Source organism: Symsagittifera roscoffensis, chromosome 1, assembly GCF_963678635.1.
Source record: "Symsagittifera roscoffensis chromosome 1, txSymRosc1.1, whole genome shotgun sequence".
Taxonomy (NCBI): Eukaryota; Metazoa; Xenacoelomorpha; order Acoela; family Convolutidae; genus Symsagittifera; species Symsagittifera roscoffensis.
Genome location: NC_087062.1, coordinates 6,720,272 through 6,742,768, shown reverse-complemented (window position 1 = coordinate 6,742,768; position 22,497 = coordinate 6,720,272). Strand labels below are relative to the sequence as shown.

The following is a 22,497-nucleotide window of genomic DNA, read 5'->3' as shown; positions in this document are numbered from 1 at the left end:
TACTGGCGCTGATTTTTTTAAAATTAAATCACACTCTTCAATTCCAAACCAATGACAGAGCTTTTGATTCATTTTGATATAAGCTGGATTCTTATTTCATCTTTTCAGAAAGTCAATAAAAAAAAACAAAAGGCACGTTTACTTATTTTTTTTTAAAAAAACCATTGAATTGAAAAGCTTTACTATCATCTAAAGCTTATTTCAAACAAAAAAGTATTAAAAACAGCAAAATACCTTTTTGAGTAATTTTTTCTCCTCTTTTTGGGAAGGAACAAACAATAAAATTACTCTTCAAGTCCTTTGTTAGACTTTCAGCACTAAGGGGACAGAAATACACCTACGCCATTTCAGACTAAATTAAAAATTCTCTTGTTTTATTTTATAAGTGAACAATTTATAATTAAATTTTTGACCTGTTATTAGCCTTAGTCAAGAATCAGAAAACTTTTTCCTCGCGTTTCAATCAGGTAGGGTTTACTATTTAATTGCACTATTTAATTGTACTATTTATTTGAATAATTGCGGACTTAAACACTAGACCAGGCTGCTCTCCGAGTAGCACATAATAAAAAAAGAATCCCGTTTACGATACGTTATGGAGGGTTTTGAGCAGAAAATAGCGTTCTTGGCGCGCGATTTTACATTAAAATTACTAGCGTTTAACGCACCTTCGGTGCTTCGAAATTTTTCGGCAACTCATGAAAAACCGCTTATATTGGAAACAACATCTGCAAACTTTTAGTGTACTCTGACTGCATCCAATTACAGGGTTGGTAATTTCGAACTTTTAAATTTAACTTAATGGGCCTCTCGAGAAATTTGGAGGCCAGATTTGCAACCGCTGAGAGTCACTGAGAGCACCCTACTATAGGGTTAGGAATCCAAAACTTTGTGAATTTTTTAACACCTAAGTTTCCCGAAAAAAAATTGAAAAAACATCTTATCCCGGAAACTAAAAGGATTTGAGCATTCATATCAAAAGGCAGGATTTGAGACGCCTGGGTGTACACTGACAATAAGGTTAGTAGTTTCAAATTTTTTGAATTTCGTTGTAGATAAGTTCTTTGAGAATTTTTGAAAAAATCAAAAAACGTCACATCTCGGAAACTAAAAGCATTTGAGCAGTCTCGTTTAGCAATCGCATGTGGCAAGATTTGCAACTCTTTAGAAACCCTGACAACACCGAACTATAGCGTTGGGAATTTCAAATTTTGAAAAATAATTAATTTACACTTTCTAAAAATTTTGAAAAAAATCACAAAAAACGTCACGTCTTGAAAACTACAAAGAATTGAGCAGTCATATTTGGAGGCAAGAGTCGCAATCCTTGAAAGTACTCTGACAGGACCTAAATACAGCGTTGGGAATTTAAGATTTTTAAAGAATAATAATAAATTAAGTTTTCTGAAAATGTTTGAAAAAATCACAAAAACGTCATATCTCGAAAACTACAAAGAATTGAGCAGTCATACTTGGAGGCAAGATTCGCAATCTTTGAGAGTACTCTGACAGGACCTAAATACAGTGCCGGGAATTTCAGATTTTTAAAAACCAATAATATTTCAAGTTTTCTGAAAAATTTTGAAAAAATCACAAAAAACGTCATATCTCGAAAACTACAAGGATTTGAACAGTCATATTTGGAGGCAAGATTTGTAACTCCTTAGAGTACTCTGACAGCACCCAACTACAGGGTTGGGAACTTCAAGTTTTTTAAATTATTTTGTTATTTGAATTTTCCGAAAAATTTTGAAAAAATCTCAAAAATCGTCTTATCTCTTAAACTAAAATGATTCGGGCATTCAAAATTGGAGGCCAAACTCGAAACCCCTAATTCGATATTGGGCTGCTTAATTTAAACTCGTTAAAATAACCACTAAAATCAAATTGGAAAACCGAAAAAAATTTCTTAACCATTGCAATATACGATATAGCTTAAACATGCAAAAATAATACGTTGAAAAAGCTTAAACATGGCGAGATAGTGAAGCCCGCATTTAAATATATAATAGATAGATTACATTTTAGCGCCGAAGTCGCCTTAAATAATTTTCTACAGGTCGACTCTTAGTGTGATCAGGGGGTTGAAAACCTGAAAGGAGGGGTCACCGCCTACCCCTTTGACGACCATATTTAAATAAAGTTTCGTAATATTTTGAATTGTTTCTACCCCAACATCCAATCTCAAATAGTAAGCATTGTAATTTTATTCGTATATGGACTTAATATGACCAATTATCTTGCGTATTTGCAAGTAATTATACAAACTCCCCTCAAAAATGGCTAGTTTGAAAGCCAACAATAGTCTGAAAAATAACACCCCACCATGCACAAAAGAGACTGCTCAAATAAAAAAGACAAATCCCTAGATGTTTCGATTGCTTTTGAATGGGTCTCAAATAAGTTTTGAAACTATATTTATTAGGGAACATTTATTAAATTTTTTCTTCATTTTATCACCCCCCCCCCCCCCCTTATATACTATGTAAGATACATAAGGTGTGCTTAGCGTCTCTTATAGTTTTGAAAGACTAAATTGCTGGCCTCAATTCAATTTGGAACACCTTAATTTGCCGCTTGCGCGTGTTAAAAGAACGCATTATATCTCGCATTAATTAGCCCAAATTAGCTATTATCAAACCCCCATAACTTAACAAAAAATGATCACAGGTGAAATATATTTTTTAAATTGACCTGACAAGAACATTTCTCAGATGATTTGAAAAACATCCGTCAAAAATGCTTAGTAAAGAAGTCGAAAATTGACTAAAAAATCCAAGCATGTCCTTTTCCTTGGATCATCTCCTCCTCCAGTAGCCATTAGCAAATAATACGTGTTCAAATTTAAGTCGTTTCTAAACAGTTATGTTGTTTTTAACAAAAGATATGAGTTGAATTTGAAACAAAATCAAAAGTCAAACCTCGAAAAATCAAATTTGAGCTTTAAAAAAATCACGGCCTCTATAAAAGTCTTCACTAGATTCATCGACTCTTAAAAAATACACCTCAAGCTGATATATTTTGCTAATTTCTTCGAAATAAACTGGAACGAACAAAAGCAAAGAGGAGAAACATCGGGGTATTTTTTTCTAAGATTAACTTTCGTCGATAATCTTTTTTAAAACAGCCAAAATTTTTTCCCTTTTGCGCAATGACCTAAACCATATATGGCAAAAAAAACAATTGAAAATCGTATGCAAACTTAAATAGAAACATCATCACGGGTTAGAAAAAGTTTATTTCAGCGCCATCAAAATTGTGTTGTCCATTTCACCGAATAATGTGAAATTTTGACAGGAAATCGGAAAGATTCAGACCATTTTTTCTCGACACTGATTTTTATTTGAATCTGAATCACGCTTGAAAGGGCTTCAATATAATACTAGACTTGATCCCTTACAAGCTTTTTTTGAGGTAGTCAAAACTTAGGTTCAAAAATACACCCTATGGCATAATTCCTTCCCTCCCTTCAAATCGTGAAGTGGTCGGAACAAAAACAACAACAATATTGCAATATTTTCCCAAACAACTGACGCAACAAAATCGACAGTTTTGGGCTCTCTTTGATATTTTTTGAAGTTGGCAAATATAAGTTATAGCCGATCTTTTAGGACATAAGAATCCTTGCTTTTCCCTTGAGCATCTGCAATTTAATTTAAAAAATGAGCCACTCTGTGAATAACGGAAAGAGAGCTGACATCAAACAAAAGAAGTTTGCACAGCTAATACATTCCCAGTCTGTTTTTACTTTCCTCTGTTGCTCCTCATTTTAAACTTCAACTCAATTGCAATTTAATGGCTCATCGATTTATTTTATAAGGTAAAGTATAAAGATAAAATGTGTTGAAATTAAACTGAAATAAAATTAAACTGAAAAGCTATTTTTCTATGCAACTAACCGTTACTTTAACTCAAGCTAATAACTTTTGAAAGTGAAATACTAGTGAAGCCCAATCCCCACCCTAACTGTCTCCTTCTCCCCTCCAACTACCCCCCCCCCCCTAACAGTAACATGTTTGCCCAAAAACTTCATGAAAGTTTCGATAAAAGTGCTAGTTTGGTTCCGGGATTTTTTTGTTGAAAACTTAAGGTGCGTCTTCGCTTTTCATCAAGATAAAGAGCGCAGCAAAAAATATTGTCGAGACGTTTATCAGAAGCTCAATTTCTATTTAAAGAAGCAAAATGATCATATTGTACTTGATCCAAACACAAGGTTCACACTTGTTTTCACCCCCCCCCCCCCCCCCCCCCCAAATCAGACCAAATTGACTAATCTGACCAAATCGGAAAAATGAAAAGACATCAGTTTTTTACCTCGGGAGATAGGATAAAAAATTCATTAATTAGTAATCTTTTCAGAGACTCCGTTGAGTAAAGCTAAAGCTCCCTCGTGCAACTAAGACAAATACGCTTATCTGTAGTTGATTCAACTCTAATCAAACAGATCTTCTAGCAATTTGGTCGAGTTTTCCCTACTGTCAAAATTCCTCCCAGCCTCTTTCTTTGTTAAAGATAAAACTCATTCAACCCATAATTGAAAAGGTGAAACAAAAAACAAAGAAAAGACAGGGTGCTTCTTAATTTCTCGCTATTTTCAGCCGCAGGATTCAAGAATAATTTCAATTTACAGAAAAAAAAACAAGAAACAAACTCAATCTACCAAGTTAATCACGGATTAAGTGAATTGAAATTGAAAAATCAAAATACTGTGGAATTGAAATAAATTTCAGGAAGGTCGATACAAAAGCTGATTACTTCTAAATTTTCAAGAAACGCCACATATTAGATTCAATTTCATACTTTCAGTTTTTAAATTAAATTTCATACTTCCCTAACCGTAAGTAAACTTCCACGTGCTTAGGAAGCAAAAAAAACACTGTCATAAATTTTGAATTTGCACTTCAACTTCGACATTTCGAGACATTTCTGCAGGCTTAAAGGTCATTAATTCTTCACCATTAAAGGCCACATTTCCATTAGAACATGAAGACATATGTCAACAATTTGTTCATTTTTAGACACTCCTAGTCGCGTTCATTTGACATGCTTATTCAGAAATTTTCATCTTCAGGGGTGATAAATTTTGGTAGAAAAGAAGGTTGCTAATTATCTCCGTCCAGTTTTCCTTGTTTGTGATTTATTGGTGACAAGAGCTTTTCAATTACTTTTCGACATGGCACAAAATTTAACTTGATTACATTCCGAGTATTTGCGGCATGTTACTACTAGTCCCAAAGGTAATTTAAGTCAGATACAGCAAGCTCTTAAAATTTTTTCATTACGTTTCCAAAAAATGTCTCCTACTTTTTTCTTACATCATATATTTTTTTATTGTTTTTACGATACGATAAGCCAAAATGAAAGGCCAAACGAAAAAATCACTACAGTAATGAACTGTACCTCAGCTGTTTAACTACCATAAATAACGGGGTTTATTATTTGGTTCAGCGTTTCTACTGTTCTTAGTCAGCAATCAATTATAAATCAGTACAATTAATTTACGAGTCCTACAAATTGGACATCTGGCATCACCGAATTAGCCACAGGAATTCTTTGACGTCGAAAAATTTAGCAAAAAAAAACAACCTTTTTTGCAAGCTCTCCTTCATAAAAATTAGTATTTATTTATCACTGAAGGCGTGACCAGAAAATATTTCGGATATGTAACACAAAAAATATGGGAGCGAAGCAAATTTGCAAAAATTAGTTCACTATTGAATTAAAGTTTAGATTTTCTGTTGTCTCGCCAGGTAAAACCGCTGCTGCTGCGTCATAAACAAACATATCTTCTCCCTTAACGGTCTGAAAAAAGTTGATCAAATACATTCCTTTGTCAGAAACGATTTTAAACACCTCAGAAAATTGAAGATTCACTACAAACAAAGCACTGATTGTAAATGTCACTGGTGTATATTTAATTTCAACATAACCATAGTTGGCTCTTTTCCAGTTCCCCCCTTTGATTTTTTCGGAAATTTGATATATGAAAACTTATTAAAAAGACTTTTCATGTTATAAACTGCATTTAAACGTGTCAGCGTGAACAGGTGAACAATATTTCACATTTATTACATGCAAAATGCCGTGTGAACAATTTTTGAAAGGCTTTATTTTGAAATTTTACAAGGGGTGGGAAACTGGAAAAAATCCCCACAGTTTTCCGACTGATCAACCTAAATATTTTTTCCGGTAATGTCGGGATTTCTTTTATGCATAATTTCCAGCTATAATCTCATTGCTTTATGTATATGCGAGATCAAATATTGATACATCATTAATTTTATCAGATTTGAAATTATAAACGTCTACGTGGCTAGCATTTGAGATATAAACTTCCTCGCCCCTATAGTAATTTAACTTCAGAAATAACGACACCTTTGAGAAAATATTTCGTTTCTTATCACGTACGTCATATTCAAATTACAGTTCGAAAATGCAAATCAAGTTGCAATAAAACTAGGATTTATAGTGGGAAGGAACTATAGATTGAGCTGAATATTACCCCAAATTTAACTATTCATGAAAAAAATTAAACGAGATTAAATTAAATAGATACTTAGGCCGTTAGGTTGATGATTCGTTATTATTGCTATTCTTGCGACGTGACAATTTGCAATAGGTGACGATTCGTAACTTTTATTTGGGCAACAATTCAAAAAAAAAACAATTATTAAAACATAGTTGTAGTTAACAGTCGGGCCGAGTAAAAGCGCAAGTGAGTTGTTATGAATCAGCGCCCGTTGCTCCGACTTTCGTAACGAAAGCAACGGAATAATTAAGCTCGGGGTGGTTTTTTCTTCAGACAAATTTTGACTTTTTAACTAGCCAATTTTGACAGATTTTTTTTTTCAGTTATATAATTCAAAATGTATTGTTGTCCTGAGCTGAAATTGGAAAAGATATTTCACCTGTGAGCATTTTTCGTAAATTTATGGGGGTTTAAAGACTGCGACGTTGGCCAATTTGTCACGATTAAACGCGCGATATATTTCGCGCTATTAACGCGTAAGCGGAGACTTAAGCCATCTTGGAAATCGTTCCAAATTGGTTGAAGGAAGCTTATTTGCCATAACTGATTTGTTACTAGGAGCGAAATTGATCACTTTGTGCTTTATATGGCGTGTGGGGGATGATTTCACAAAAAACCTCAATTTTTTTTTTAAATTCATTTTATTTAATTACCTTTAATTTCGCTGCTATCAATGTTATCACTGCTCCATAGACTCTAAAAGGCAGTCGGGACGTTCTAGGCTTCACCCTGATACAAGCAGTATAGTTATGATTTGTTGGTTATTATGAATAGCCGCTTATAGACAAAAGATAACCGACAGACAGTTGGAAAAGAGTCAATGAACGCAAGTAAAACAAAAAAATTCTGATTTATTTATTGAAAAAATCTCTTCTATCGAATTTAAAAAAAGATGCCCTTAAAGCTCTTTGAATTTCTAGAACAATTTATCACTGGCACTTTCTTAATGAAATTAATCCAATTTGAGAAAAATGGATCGAGAAGAAAAATTTTTATTTTGCTGGGAGATCTGAATTTTAAATTCCACTTTAAAAATTACAATTTGTTCACGTTTTTCGTGACCTTTACACTTTTGCTGTTCGATAGTGCCTTACGTTTAACAAAAGAAGAGAACTGAAATTAATGATAAATCAAAATTCAAACCGCGAAAAACTAAATTGGATCCTGAACAAATTTTTCCTAAAAAAACGAAAAAAAAACATCATCACGAACTAAATAAGAGTCTGAAGTTAGATTCATCGACTCTTAAATACAATATTTACGATGAAAAAGACCTACATACGAGATGCTTAGCTCACTAAAGCAAACTGCTTTTCTTCCCCTTTTAAAGAGCTGCAGGTAGAAACCCGTGGTTTTTTCCAGGTTAGAAATTTTGATAGAAAACAGGTAGGCATCATAGTGGGCCTCGAACTAACGACCTTTCGACTGATACGCTGATATTTTAGCAGCCACTTTCCTATCAATCCACATGTTATCAATAAATCAACTTCGGTTACCAACTGCCTCATTCCCTGTAGCTATTTTCGTTGCTTGAAGGAGGCGATATTTATCAATAAAGAAACATAGACAAAAATCTAATAGATTCAAGTGACTCAAGTAAACCAAAAAAGATTGACTTTTCGAATTTCAAAGACAACTATACATACCGCGGAAGCTCTTTGTTCTTTAGAATATTTTACAATTGACTCTTTTCTGCGTAGAACAAGCCCCTACAGAAAACAGCGAATAGACAGTTAGAAAAGATTCAATGAACGCAAGAGAACAGAAAAAAATTCTGATTTGTTTTTTTTTGGAAAAACTCCGAGTTTCGGTTTTCAAAAAAAGTTTATATCACTTCGCTCATTAACACTCACAAAACGTATAAATGCACGTAGAATTTATTTTGAGGAGCAACATTGTTACTTCGTCAAAAAATGAATACATCGTTTGATAGCCTTCCTTCGCAAAAACGCTAAATTTAATTTCTCGAAATAGTTTTATTCATAAATTTTTCTTTTCTGCTACCTATTCCAAACTTTAAATTTGGCAGCTCAGGATTACTAAGAAATTCATTTACAGACTGATTATTATGGTTCCCAATTTCGAGGAAATTGAAGCACATATATACTCCGTCGATTTTCTGGGTGGCAGAAACAAAATCGTTGATGAATTTATTGTCTCACTGGACGAGTTTATCATCGTACGCAGGAAAATAAACCGCACTTTAAAAAAAACAATTCAAGACAGGTTAATCATTGAGAATAATTCCTAAATGATATCCAAAAGCATTTAAAATAATTTGCAAATTAATAATTTGTTCGGGATATAAAAAATTTGGAAAATTTCGGGGTTCAAAATTTCATGCTGATTTAAGAGAAGATTTTCTTTGATATCATCCTACATAACACCTCAAAAGGCAAAAGTTCTTTGTTTTCAGGAAATGTAAGAAACAACAATTCCCTTCAACTTGCCATCATATTTGTGAAGCTGATTTTACCAATACATTATTGGTGAATCCAATACGTCAGGTAGAGAAAAAATCAATTGATTCAAAAATAGAGATTTATCTTTTATTTATCCCATTGCTAAGCCCAGTCCTCGATCAAACAAGCTCAATTGTTTTGATAAGAATAAACTAAAAAAGTTATTTAGATATAGAGGAGCAAATACCTTTTGTGGAGATTGCACAAACAAAACAGAAAATGATTTCAATATACTTGCGCGAAGATGTATGACCGTTTTGTTTACTCACTCTTAAATAAATTTTCCTCCCCTTGGCGTCATTTTCTTTGTTGAGAGCCACAAAAAACTGACCATTTCCAGTCGAACTGTCTCCATTGAATTTCTTACCAAGTTTGATCATGCAGCTTTACCAACATTTAATCGTGATTTGTTCACATATTATTCTCATGATCACTTTTATTCATGTCTCGTCACAATCAGGTCATGGTCAAAAAATAAGTGAAGATTACGAAAAATACTCAGGAGACGACTACGGTATGAATTCTGGAAGCTATACTGAACAGAAAAGTGACATGATGGAGAAAAACAAAAACTATCTGCGGCTGAAGAACACTTTGCCAGCTGAAGATGGACTGCCAATCATCATACATGTCCATCTCAGCTTAGAAAGGTCAGTTAAAAATAACATATTAGAACAAGGATAGCCGGTTAGTGTGAAAGTAGCACAGAACGTTCCGCCCATAGTCTTACAAAATACGAAAAAAAAAATTCAAATTAGTGTCGTTTTTTTTCTGCGTGGTGAAAAGGTCTGAACAAAAAACTAAAACTTAGGCATATTTAACAGTCATAGTAAAACAGCCAAATTAGAAAACAGTTTTTGGAGAAAAAATACAAGAAAAATGAAAAAAAAAATCGTAACAAAAATTTGAAAAAATTTTCCATTTTTTTCAGAAAATTTTCAAATTTTTTTGATTCCTTAGAAAAAACACTGGCACTTAAAACTCCAAAAACTAACTTTACTTAGTTAGTAAAACAAAACTTTACAGCTTCAATTAAGCTAAAGTAAGCTAATATAAGCCTGCTCACTCGCTCGAAATTAGACGAAAAATCAAAAATTTTAAACCAATTTTTCTCGACACTGGGGAAAATTTTTTGAAATTTTTAACAGTCAATCGAATAACGCATTAAAAGGCTTTAATATGATAATCACTCGAACCAGTCCGATGACTATTTGTGGTACCTGATTTTGCGTGGAAAACAAAAAGTTGAAAAAAACTAAAACACACTTGAATTGAAAGTTCCTCCCCATTTTCAAAGGTCGGAAAAAAACAAAAAAAGTACCAAACAAGATTTAAAGAAGTTAAAAAAATGCAAAAAATATTAACAAAACTGTCCAAGTTCTCACTTCCCTTCAAGGTCTATGAAGTACTTTCGATAATAAAAAAATCGATGAAATAGACCAGAAGTAATTCTCATTTTTTGTAACCTTTACATTTTTGGTGTTCGATAGCGAAGTTTACCTTCATTTGAATAAAGGAAATGATCTGAACTTAAAAAGGAAACATCACCATTGGAAAATGGGATGGTGTAAAAGAACAAGAAAACCAAAAAAAAATGATTGAAAATTTTAAAAAACGTGTATTGAAAACTGTTGAACAATTTTTGAACATTGAAAACTGAATTAAAATGTAATTTGTTTATTCCGCTAAGGATTCAGAAATTAAAAGCCCACTTTTGAAAATAAAGTAATTCGCGTTTATTGTGACCATTTCACTTTTGCTGTTCGATATCGGTGTTTGCCTTCATTTAGCAAAGGAAATGAAGTGAACTTGTAAAAAATCAAATTTGAGCATGAGCAAATTTTACTTTTTCCTGCAAAACAAAAGAAAAATCATCTAGACCTATAGGTTAAACCTACGTTCTTTAACACATCAATAAAGCGTAGCAGATCTAAAGGGGCAATATCCCCCACCTTTTGAGATTCGATTCCCTGCTCAACTAAAGGGTTCCCTTTTAGGCTATTTTACGACATCTATTTTTGGCCAACCAGTTTGAAATGGTTTCGGCGTCCTTAGCGTCAAAAAATATATTAAACTTGATGGACGATTGTGGGCCTAAGAAATGGAACTTTTAGGTCACATTCGTCGAAAAAGTGCACAACAGCATCCTTTTTGGCCTTATTTTTGTTCCAGTCATTTCACGTAGTGCGAAAATACTATTGCGTAGGGTGTTTCACGTCAGATTTCGAATACCTCAAAAATATTTAGTTAAGATATCAAATAAAGTAGCATATTAAAGCCCTTTTGTTCGAGATTGAGATTCCAAAAAAAAATTTTTAAACTAAATTTTGTCGGTTTTCAGATCAACTTGATTACATTTAGCTTGAACTTTGAGCGTAATTCTTTTTGACTTAATTTATTTTTTGAGTTTTTACCAAATTTAAATATCCTTCACAAAAAATCAAGAGGTTAAATGAAAATTTGAAATATATATATATATATATATATATATATATATATATATATATATATATATATATATATATATATTTCCTGTGCGATGTTTTTCAGATTTCTTTATTTTTGGTCTTATTACTTAAGTCACAGTGGTCGGAACATTCTGTGCTACGTGCACAGCAGCCTTCCATCTTTTTTGCCCTGAGGTGTCATTTTTGGCCCTCAAAAGTTTGTCTGAGGAAAATTAGTTTGGTCGAGCAAAAACACGATCGTCAAGATTCAGAATTTTTTAAAATCTATCCCTTGAAAATTTTAGATCAGCGCCTGCTAATAACAACTAAAAACCAGAGACTTCTTGCTTGAACGTTACCTGAGAAATATATTCAATCAAAAACTGAACAAGGATTACTTTTTAGCATTCGTGACGTTGCCGGCGAAGCTACAATAGACCTGTACATGACTGAGTCGTGGACAGATTACCGAGAAGCATTCCAATATCAGGGATCCAATTACGACTACAACAACGACTACAATCCAAATACACCTCAAAGCCACGAGAAGAACGACTCAAAACCAGTGATCACGACTACAACACGAAAAGCAGTCACGACTACAAGTCCATGAATATGAGCAGTGACTACAATTCATCTTCCGACTACAGTTATTACGACCGTCCTCTTTCAGTGGTCCGGATGAGCGGGGCGGGGGTTGTAAACTACTGCTGGATTCCAGACACTTACTTCATTCTAGCCAGGTACAGAGTCGTCATACAAAAAAGCTCATTTCAAACTGTTTTCAATTACGTTTTGAACCACAATTTAGAGTCTTTCAAGCGGAAATTAATGCACCAATATTTCACTTCGCTTAGCTTGTGCAATCTCTCCGCATACGGAAACTTTGAAACCAATAACGCATTTTTGATCATAATATATAATATTTTATCCTTTTGCAACAAATTCTCAAAATTCCTATATCATTTTTGCTCAAAATCCTTTTTCTCACCATGCTTTTGACTCCGGCTTTATTGTATGACAACCCTGTATAGGTCAATATTCTACTCGCCGTCATCTCTGAGTCTGAGCGTTCTGGGCAATGGCGAGGTCACTCTGGACCGAAAGGTCAGACTAGTAACGCCTTGCAAGCCACAAGTGAAGTACTTCCCGTTCGACGTCACCACCTGTCGTATTTTGATATCCAGTTACGGCTTCGACGCCCGGGAGTTATATCTAATGTGGGAACGGGACGGAAAAGGGGAGGGGGTTTCCTTTCCATTCGAGTACGAACCTCTTTCCGAAATGGGGTTCAAAATCCTCAACATGAGTTCAACCTGTTTCTACGCTTCATATTCAGGATTCACATTTACAATCTTAGAAGGCGTGGTCCATTTAGAACGCCTGTATACTGTTTACATTTATCAAATCTACATCCCAGCGGCTCTTTTAGTTGTTCTAAGTTGGGTCACTTTTTGGATCAACAAGGGGGCGACTCCCGCTCGTGCTAGCGTCGGAGTCACCACAGTCCTGACGATGTTGACACTCGCGACTCAAAGTCAGCAAAATATGGAGAAACACATTACACTCGAAACTTCTTTGCTCGACATTTACATTTGGGTTTGCTTCAGTTTTGTCATCGCCGCCATGCTTGAATTCGCAATGAGTGATTTTTTAAACGATAAAGTGTCGCGCAAAGCAAAACAGGATGCAAATAGGAAACCAAAGAAGAGTCTTCAAAAACCGGATCCCTCTGGAACTTTGCTGATGAACAAAGAATTTAATGGCAATATTCACGCCACGACTTCGGCTAATAACGATTTAAACTTAATCAGTGTCGAAAAATCGAAAAAGAAAAAAAGACCATCGTATGCTTTCGTTTCTAAAATTGACAGAGCTGCACGTGTTTTTTTCCCGGTTGTTTTTCTAGTATTTAACTGTTTCTACTGGTTATATGTCGCTTATATTCTCATGAACTCCAGCTATGGAAGTCCTTCGCCAGACCCACCCTTACCATGTGCTGGTTTCCCGTTACGGTGATAAGGTTTGAAATATATTTAGAAAGAGAACTTACTTTGCCACATCCGTCGGCAGCCGACTCAACTGAAACAGAACAAAAACACTAATTAGTCATTCAATATTTGAAATTAAATTCTTAAAATTACAAAATAAAATGTTAATTGGGCTCTTTTCAGTTTATAAAATACCGTTAAAAAAAAGAAATTACTGACATTAATATCTGGAATAAAATTATTTATTAGCTTTTTTAGTTCATTCATTCTGAAATTTTTCCAATCAACTAAAATAATTTGATGTATATTCCAGTTCTCATGCAGGTACAGTTATCATTATAGAAAAATGTTTTCAAGTTCACTTATTTTCGAATATCTGAAATAGGGGCAGACGACTAACACCCCCCCCCCCCCCAGGGATTTGACCACCTCATTAACCAAAGGGTCGTCCCTCTGGTATTATTTTATGAAATCCAATTTTGAACGTTCAACCCTTGAATGTTTCAAACGCGCGTAAAGCGCCAAAATATACTAATATCGAAGGTGATCGGCGCATAAAAAAACGCAATTTTTTGGCAAAAATTTTCCAAAAAATGTCTTAAAACGGCATTTTGACCTGTTCTTTCAGTTCTTCTTTTGAGTTTTTTAATTGTTTTGGGAGCGCTCGGAAAATCAATGCAATCAAAAAACTTTGGCTGAGTAACAAAAAAACTTATTTAAGAATCTTTTAACGCCTAGAATCTTATTTTATACATTTATTTGCTAGACAGACACATTTTTTAAAACTAGGGTGACCTTTTGGTTAACGTCGAACAATCGCTCTCGAACAATCACTCTGGCTTAATTTTCATTAACTTGTTTTACGGCTTCAACAATTTCACTGTTCCCTCGCTATCAACGAAAATTGCAAAAAAATGGTTAATAAAAAAACTTTACTCTTATGCTTAGAGATTTGGTTCGAACCATATTTTAAAAGTCATGAATGCAGTGAATACTTTTATATAGATCTAGGTAATTTTTTTATAATTGTTCAATTATATATGTACAATTTAATTTTGACACTTTTTCGACAAAACTAGCCCAATTTGAAAAAAAACTGGATCAATAAGTAATTTTTTTTGCTGCTCGATAGTATAGTTTGCTTTTCTTTCAACAAAAAAAAAGAAATCAACAGTCAAACCGCAAAAAGAAAACAAATTTTTGCGTGCAACAACTAATTTTAGGACTTTTCCTGGAAAAAAACAAACAAACAAAAAAATTACCTAGATCTATATAAAAGTATTCACTGCATTCATGACTCTTAAAAGATGGTTCGAACCAAATCTCTAAGCATAAGAGTAAAGTTTTTTTATTAACCATTTTTTCCAATTTTCGTTGATAGCGGGGGAACAATGAAATTGTAGAAGTCGTAAAACAAGTTTAAAAAAATCAAGCCAATAGTTCGAGAGCGATTATTCGAAGTTTACCAAAAAATCACTCTTGCAAAAAATCGTGTTAAGTAAAAATTATCCACAACAATTCGTTTTCGACGCATGAAACTTTTCGAAAAAAAAACGAAATACGAACAGATTTCACGAAATAACCCCATTCAAGGTACTCATTTCACAAAAACACGAAGACTCATTGTTTGCATGCGCTAGACGCAAATTTTTTAATGAGTCTACATAGAAGCTCTTCATCTTGGTTGAAACTAACTAAAATCAATTTGTGGCCTAAAAAATCCATATTTTTTAAAAGGGTTTATTATCAAAAACAATAAATAATTCAAGGCTGTACTTTCAAATAAATGCACATGTTTGTGAATTGCTGGCAATTTTGCGTGAATACGGTTTTATGGGGCAGTACAACAGTGCCGAAGTACAACAGTGACGAAAAAAAATTAGTTCAACAGTGCCAAAAATTTGAACAAATTTCATCATAGTAAGTGCGGCAATCAAAAACTAAACGGCGAACGTTTAAAATCTTAAGTACCACTTTAAGATTTTGAGCGAGAAAATTTGCAGTTTAGACATTTTGGCGCCAAAATAATTGTTTAGTTTGCAATTTTGGACATTTTGGCTCCAAAATAATTGTTTAATTTGCAGTTGCAGATATTTGGCTCCAAAATTGGAGTGATTTTCTTTGTTAATTAGCGTCAGTAATTTCCCGATCTTCAGAAAATGTTAGAACTATAATACCTGGCAAAGTGTTGGACTCGGTTTAATTTGAAATGATTTATTTTGCCGTTTAAGCTTTAATAAGAACAAAATATATCGCGGGTTGATGATCACTATTCAAACCATGATTTTGTTGCGAAAAATAATCCCGAATGATGTCTGGAGAAAAAACTACCCCAAGCAAAAATGTTCAGTCATTTTCTTCGAAAGTTGAAACAAAAACCAATTTGAGAACCGAGCTTCAAAGGAAATTAAAGCTCAAACCGCCCAAAAAATCAATGAGCATGAACAAATTAAAGACTTGCTCTTAGAAAACATAGCCAACATAGAAACAGAAAAAAACCGACTTGTTTTTCTTTGAAAAAATCTCAGCCTTCAAATTACAAAGAAAAACATAGATGGCCTTAAAGCTTTTTGAGTTTCTAAAAAATTTATAATTGCGATTTTTTTGATGACCCAATTTGAGAAAATTGTATCAATACGTAAAGAATTAAAATCGCTGGGAAATCTGAACAATAAATTCCACTTTCGAAACTAGAAGTCGAGAACTAAATAAGAGTCTTCACTGCGTTCATTTCCACGAAAAAGTAAATTTATTCATCGACTCTTAAAAAATGAAGAAATTAAACACCCCTTTTACTTCGTGCATTAACAACAAAAAAGTATTCACCCGCACTCAGTAAAAAGAGAAAATAATAGAATATAATGTATTTGTATTGTCAGTCTCCATAAATTTCAAAACAAAAGAGATTATAATCGATTAAAATTGGATTATAATGTTACCATTTTTCAAAACAAAAAAAATCCAATATAATCGATTATAATAGATGATTGTTTGAAAAAATTATTTCCGAAACTTTATTGAATTATAATCCATTTTAATCGATTATAATCCATTTTTTATTCAAAAAACGTCATCGCTTCATTTCGTTTTATTTTTGTTTTGTTTTGTGTGCTTTTCAGTTGGTTTCTTTTCTTACTGTTTACTGTTTACTTTCTTACTGTTTACTGCAAGGACGGATTTGAGGGGTGGGGGGGCGCTTTTTTCAGGGATTCGACCCCCTGCCTACCCAAAGGGTTCCCCCTTTGTACTGTTTTGAGATATCCATATTTGGTGACGGACCCCTTGGCCTTTGGCGCCAATAAAAACTAATTTTGAGGGGGATCGCGCGCCAAAAAAAAAACAATTTTTTGGTGAAATTTTTCCAAAAAATGCCTAAAAAGCAGTTTTTGGCCTGTTTCTTAAAAAGTTAACCTGCGGCGCACAAACTTTGGCCAAAAAAGGTCTTTTAAGTGCTTTGGGAGAGTTTGGAAAATCAATTTGGTCGACCTAAAAAAAGTCGATAAAATTTTTGGAAAGTTTTTGAAAATCCGCCTCCACCCTTCGAGAAAATCTCATCCGCCCCTGGTTTACTGAAGAACAGCTAAATTATAATCCATTATAATCAGTTTTCTTGTAAAATAATATTTTGATAGAAAAAGGGATTATAGTCTATTATAATAGATTATAAGAGATTATAAGAAATTTTCGGAAAAATTATCATCAATTATAATTGATTATAATTTATTAAATTGTCACCAAAATTTTATCATCAAAATGGATTATAAGTCGTTTAAACATCTAAAATTGGCGCTTATAATTAATAATAATTTTGCTAGAAGTGCGATTATAATTATAATATAATCGATTATTTTCTCTTTTTACCTAGTGCGGGCACTTTGTGAATGGTAAAAAATGAAAATATGAATAAAGAATAAACAAACCGATGGCACTTTCAGTGGTGGCATTTGCAAGAGTGGCACTTGTAGCGTTTATGATTGGACATGATCTGTAGTAGTCGTCGTGGATGTGCTTGCAACTTTTAATGGCGTCGATTACGAACGCGATGGAGATGAAGACGCCGAACACTTCATCCACTGACCTGTAGCAAAACTTCATCAAGTAGCAGCAGTTCGTACACGAGTAGATCGCCAGGAAGAAACTGTTGAAGAGACCCGACACACTAAAAACAAACAAACAATCAATGATACTTTTACTCATGCTTTTACCAATTTAAAAACTAATTTGAAAAAAATTCAATTTGCCAAACTTTCAATTATTTAAAAACTTCACTACGATTACTGTAGTCGAAAATTCTGTTCCAAGTTCACAGCAATAGGCTATCCTTGTGTACTAAAATATAGTTTGACTTTGAGAAAGACATACTTTTTAACATATCTGAGTCTTATTTGAATCATGTCAATTGTTTTTTTTTGGAATAAGCTTGAAATTTGGTGGAAATTAATAATATTTCAAAACTGCCGCCGTTTTGGATTTCTTCAATCAAAATCAACGCCTCCCAATTAGGCTTCATATGATTTAGAGTACGACTTTAAGCTCGCAATGTTTATAACGAAATATTTGCTAATTTTTAATTCTAAATTCTAATTTAAATTCTAAATACCAATAGAGCGTGAAAAAATCATCGCCCAAGTCTTCCGATATCTCTTTGATGATGAGTGTGAATATGACCACTGGTGCTGTTGTGATCAAAATCACCAGGTGTTGACCACCGAAGAAGGAGAAGATGGCCCCTCCGATGCCCTGGGCCACAATCATCTTCTTGATAGTCATCGCTCCGTCTGTGTTGCTCTTATTCGTCACACCAAGTGCTGAAATTCAACTTATTTATTATTAAGCAAAATGATCTAAAAACAAAACTAGTTTTGTTTTGGAAGTTTCATTTAGCGCTTCCGTGCCAATGAAGGTTTTTTTTAAAATAAAAATTGCAAAAAAAATGAAAAAAATAAAAAATATATATCTCAATTTTTCGCTTTTATCTTTGACATTCGTTTTTTGAAACGTTTGTAAAGTTCTGTCATCACATTATGCTCTTAAATTATATCGGACTGTAACTTTTCAGGATTCCGAGTTTTACCAAAATTTCGAACTGGTAAACAGTATTTAGGACGAAGAAAACAAAACCACAAATTATTAGTTTTCCTGAAGAGAAAAATAGCCAACACACAGTTGGAAAAAGTCCATGAACGCAAAGAAACAGAAAATAATTTAACTTTCAAAATTCAAAGTAAACAAGACTGCTCGTATCAGGGCGAAGCCCTGAATGTTCCGACTACCCTTCATTTGGTCTCGAATAGTTTTTGGCTATTAAAATATTGACAAAACTATGAATTTTAAGCTGATAAAATCAAATTTAAAGTGTGAAAAATTTAATCCGCATATGGAATTAGTACGACCAATTAGCTGCCTCAATTAAATTTGGAACATTTTGAAGTGCGGGTTCATTCGCCAAGTGTAAAGTAAAACACGGGCAGTTTATGAAGAACCGTAGCAGGTTACTATAGTGGTTTGCACACACGGATAAGCCCATGCAGATTAGGAGATCGATCCCCCGAGTGAGCAAAGAGTTTTGTGAAATTTGTCCGAATAAAAAAACACCCGAGCATATATGTTCCTCGCTTTCTTCGAAAGGCGGAACGAAAATAGATGACTATGCAGTCGTTGAATTTCCAAAACAATTTATGATTGATACTTTCATTATGAAAATAAAACCTAATTTGAGAAAACTGGAAAGCTAGGTAAATGTTAACTCCTCTGGGTAGTCTGAAAATTAAATTCCATTTTTGAAACTAGAATTCGATCACATTTTTCGTGACTTTTACACTTTCTCAATTGGAGAGCGAATTTTACCTACCTTTTAAAAAAAGAACTTGAATTGAACTCAAAAAGTGCCCATACACCTAAGGGCATTCATAAATGCATTCATATGTATATATGCACTTTTTGTAGTTGTTAGAGCATTTTAAACATTTTCCTGAAAAAAAAATACAAAAAAAATCATCATGACCTATAGAAGAGTTTGAATTACGTTCTTCGAACCTTAAGAACAATATTCATTTATCCTTTACTTCGTTCAATTTCACTTAATACATCATTTTGACCATAGACATTGCCAACTGACAGTTGGAAAAGAGAAATGAACGCAAGTAAACAGAAACAATCTGACTTTTGAAAAAATCTCAATTTTCGAATTTCAATGAAAAAAAAATAGATGACCTTTAAGCTCTTCGAATTTTTAGAAAAATTTACACAGAAGCGAAGCTGCGCATCGCAAACACTTGTGAGAACACGGCCAAAAAGCAGCTCTTTCAAACGGAATAAGAGAAAGTCAAAATTAGCCTCGAATTAGCAAAAACTCTGCTACGTATAGGATTCGAACCAGCCACCTACTGCAATCAAGAGATTTTGAGTCTCACTCACTACATACTCAGCCACGCAAGCTTAACAACCGAAAAACACTGCCAATGCTATTCAGCAAAAGTGGCACCAAGTACAATCAGACTCAATTTTGCAAGTTAAATTTTGGAATATAAAAAACAGAAGGCATTCACACTAACTTTGCATGTAACAAATCGCAAGGCATAAAGCCACATTATGTATAAATTATGCATTTCAAAAAATTGCGAGATATATTGAGTTAGAAAATTTCTGAAATCGAGTTTTTATGATTGTTGTTGTTTGAAACAAATCACTTTTTTTCGGTTCATTTGATGAATTAAAAATGCATCAACTGTGTTATATTATTACTATTTGAATGTCAAAGCACATGCTTTGAAAAAGCTGTAAAGGCGCCCTAAAAGTGGCACCAATATTTGTGACTGAGATTGGCAAAAAAAGAATGTTGGTACTAATACACTCGCTTCGCAAGTGTAATAATTGGCACATTTCTCATAATATTAACTCAATTTGAGAAAACTGAACAAGAAGGAAAGTTTTTATTCCGCTAGAAATCTAAAAATTAAATTCCTCTTTTGAACTAGAAGCCGGTCACGTTTTTTTCGCGCCATTTCCATGTTCGTATTTGGAGAGTGCTGATTACGTAACCTTCAGCAGATGAATTTCAATAGAACTTAAAAAGTGCATATATAACTAAGTACATTTATAAATCTATTAATATGTATGAATGCACATCTGTAGTTATTAGAGCATTTCAAGACTTTTCCTGAAAAAAACCAAAAAAAATCACCAAGACCTATATAAGAGTCTTCACTACGTTCATTACTCTTTAAAAAAGATAAAATTTCAGTGGTCGAAACAGAAACTTGAACAATCAATCAGTTATGGACAGAGTACAAGATGTTGATTGGTCGAATTTTTGGACCTTGTATGACGAAAATAGCCAGCAAAACTCTGTAGTACATTTGGACCTTGTATGACTAAAATAGCCAGCAAAACTCTGTAGCACAATAATCTTACCCAAGAGCGGCAACAGTATCGCAAAGTACAGAAAGAGAGTCGTAGAGATCAATTTCGAAAGCGCCCTCACTCCCGTCACACCATCAACGTAATCTCTCAGATAATAGCGACCCCTTCTCAAAATATCCTGTCTGACTCCTAGGAACAGCCAGTCCATTTTAGCTATTCTTCGTCCATACGATTGCAATGCAGTTGAGTTCTCGTCCTCTGGAGTTTTGTGGATGTGCAATTTCTCCTCGTCGAAAGTAACTTCAGCTCCGGAAGATACCTTCGGCAGTCTTGCACGTGTTCTGGTGTCTTTGAGGACTTCCACTCTTTGCTTTATCGCTTTCTAGAAATGATAAAAAAGGAAGTTAAGGTCACATCTAACTGAAATTTAACCTTCTTTCAAAGAAACATTTAAAATTTCAAAGAAACATTTAAAAATCACAAAGCAAATGTTTTCAAAATAATTTTCAATCAATTTTGCGCATCTAAAAACTTAAGTTTCCTTATGTTACAGTTTTAAGACAACTCTTACTTTTTGAACTTTAACTTTTCGCACTTCTACTTTTTGGACACTTATTTAGAACACCCCGACCTCCAGAGTTAGAGTCTAATGTCTTCACAACTGCGAACTAGCACCTACCAGCCACCAATAAAGCGGATAAAACCTACTATTAAATTTCCAAATAGAACTTGAATTACAGCAGTACACAGATACTGAAACAAAACTTTTGTCGAGCTCTAATTTATGCGAGACCGTTTGGAACTAAGTTACCTCGTAAAAAACAAGTGTCTGCTTGTGTAGAAAACACAATAAACGAAGTTCTGAGCTTGAAAAATAGATCATTAAAGGGAGCTACTCACAAACACATCGCCGTCGCTCTTCGCATTCATCATCTCCGAGCGGAAGTTGACGTCACAGAAGAGGGTGGAGATGGTCCTGCCCACTTCCAGCTCACTTTTTGTCTTCTTAGAGTTGGCCGGGGTCAGGATCAGAATCACGAACCTAACCTATACAAGACAAACAGTATTGAACTTTAATATTTTTGTTCCGACTATTGACCGGGCGTGCTTTAGTTTTTAATCCTCACAAAATGTGGTACCTCAAATAGTAAGCGGAATAGGTCGAGTGATATACCATTTTAAAGCTCTTCCCATCGTGATTTGATTTGAACAGTACAGTTTTCAAAAACCTGTCCCAGTGTCGAGAAAATGCTATTTGAATAATTTGTGTTTTAGTCTATTTTCGATCGAGTAAAGCGAGCGATTAGATCCAATAACTATATCTTAGCATAAAAATTTTCATTTAATTAGTAAAGCAACTTAGTTTTGATGGGAATAAAATCAACTTTTTTAATTTTCGAAATTTTTAAATTCGAAATTTCTTCTTTAAAAAAAAAATTTTTAATTGAAGAAACAATCATCATGCATACCAGGCACGTATTCCGTAACTTTCAAAACTAAATCATTAACAATAAAATATATACCTCTTGTGTAGTTGGTCCCATATTCATGGCATGTTTCAACTTCGCAATGCAGATACGCCGAGTGGAAATGGATGTCATGGTGCAAAGGCCACAAATCCACGATTGGTCCAGATCTACCCACCCGTCGTACACACACGTACCCTGAAACGATGCAAAAGCACTTATTATACATATAAATTTAAT

The 22,497-nt window shown here is 33.8% G+C and overlaps 2 protein-coding genes across 5 annotated transcripts in view; one reads left to right on the top strand and one right to left on the bottom strand.

Moving 5' to 3' along the window:
- Window positions 1-22,497, bottom strand: part of LOC134857096 (solute carrier family 4 member 11-like) — a 51,547-nt gene that overhangs the window by 2,472 nt on the left and 26,578 nt on the right. The window contains 6 exon segments of the mRNA XM_063873459.1: window positions 13,492-13,520; window positions 17,350-17,588; window positions 18,030-18,237; window positions 20,843-21,173; window positions 21,692-21,838; window positions 22,315-22,455. Of these exon segments, the coding sequence (XP_063729529.1) occupies window positions 13,492-13,520; window positions 17,350-17,588; window positions 18,030-18,237; window positions 20,843-21,173; window positions 21,692-21,838; window positions 22,315-22,455 (1,095 nt within the window).
- LOC134857097 (glycine receptor subunit alpha-1-like) lies at window positions 241-13,480 on the top strand. Of its 4 annotated transcripts, XM_063873463.1 has the most exons (5): window positions 3,800-3,820; window positions 4,941-5,237; window positions 8,946-9,641; window positions 11,844-12,181; window positions 12,473-13,480. In XM_063873463.1, the coding sequence occupies exons 4-5, from the start codon at window positions 12,048-12,050 to the stop codon at window positions 13,455-13,457; spliced, it is 1,119 nt and encodes a 372-aa protein (XP_063729533.1). In that variant the 5' UTR covers window positions 3,800-3,820; window positions 4,941-5,237; window positions 8,946-9,641; window positions 11,844-12,047; the 3' UTR covers window positions 13,458-13,480. The 4 variants fall into 4 exon arrangements, with proteins under 4 accessions (XP_063729531.1, XP_063729534.1, XP_063729533.1 ...); XM_063873461.1 differs by lacking the exons at window positions 3,800-3,820; window positions 4,941-5,237 and adding an exon at window positions 241-467; XM_063873464.1 differs by lacking the exon at window positions 4,941-5,237 and having other exon boundaries at window positions 3,420-3,820.

What these genes read in the sequence shown, in the direction of transcription:
- LOC134857097 (XM_063873461.1), top strand. Translation starts at nt 12,048, where the DNA reads ATGAATATGAGCAGTGACTACAATTCATCTTCCGACTACAGTTATTAC. An exon ending in ACTTACTTCATTCTAGCCAG is followed by an intron (nt 12,182 to 12,472) that starts GTACAGAGTCGT and finishes AACCCTGTATAG; the next exon opens with GTCAATATTCTACTCGCCGT.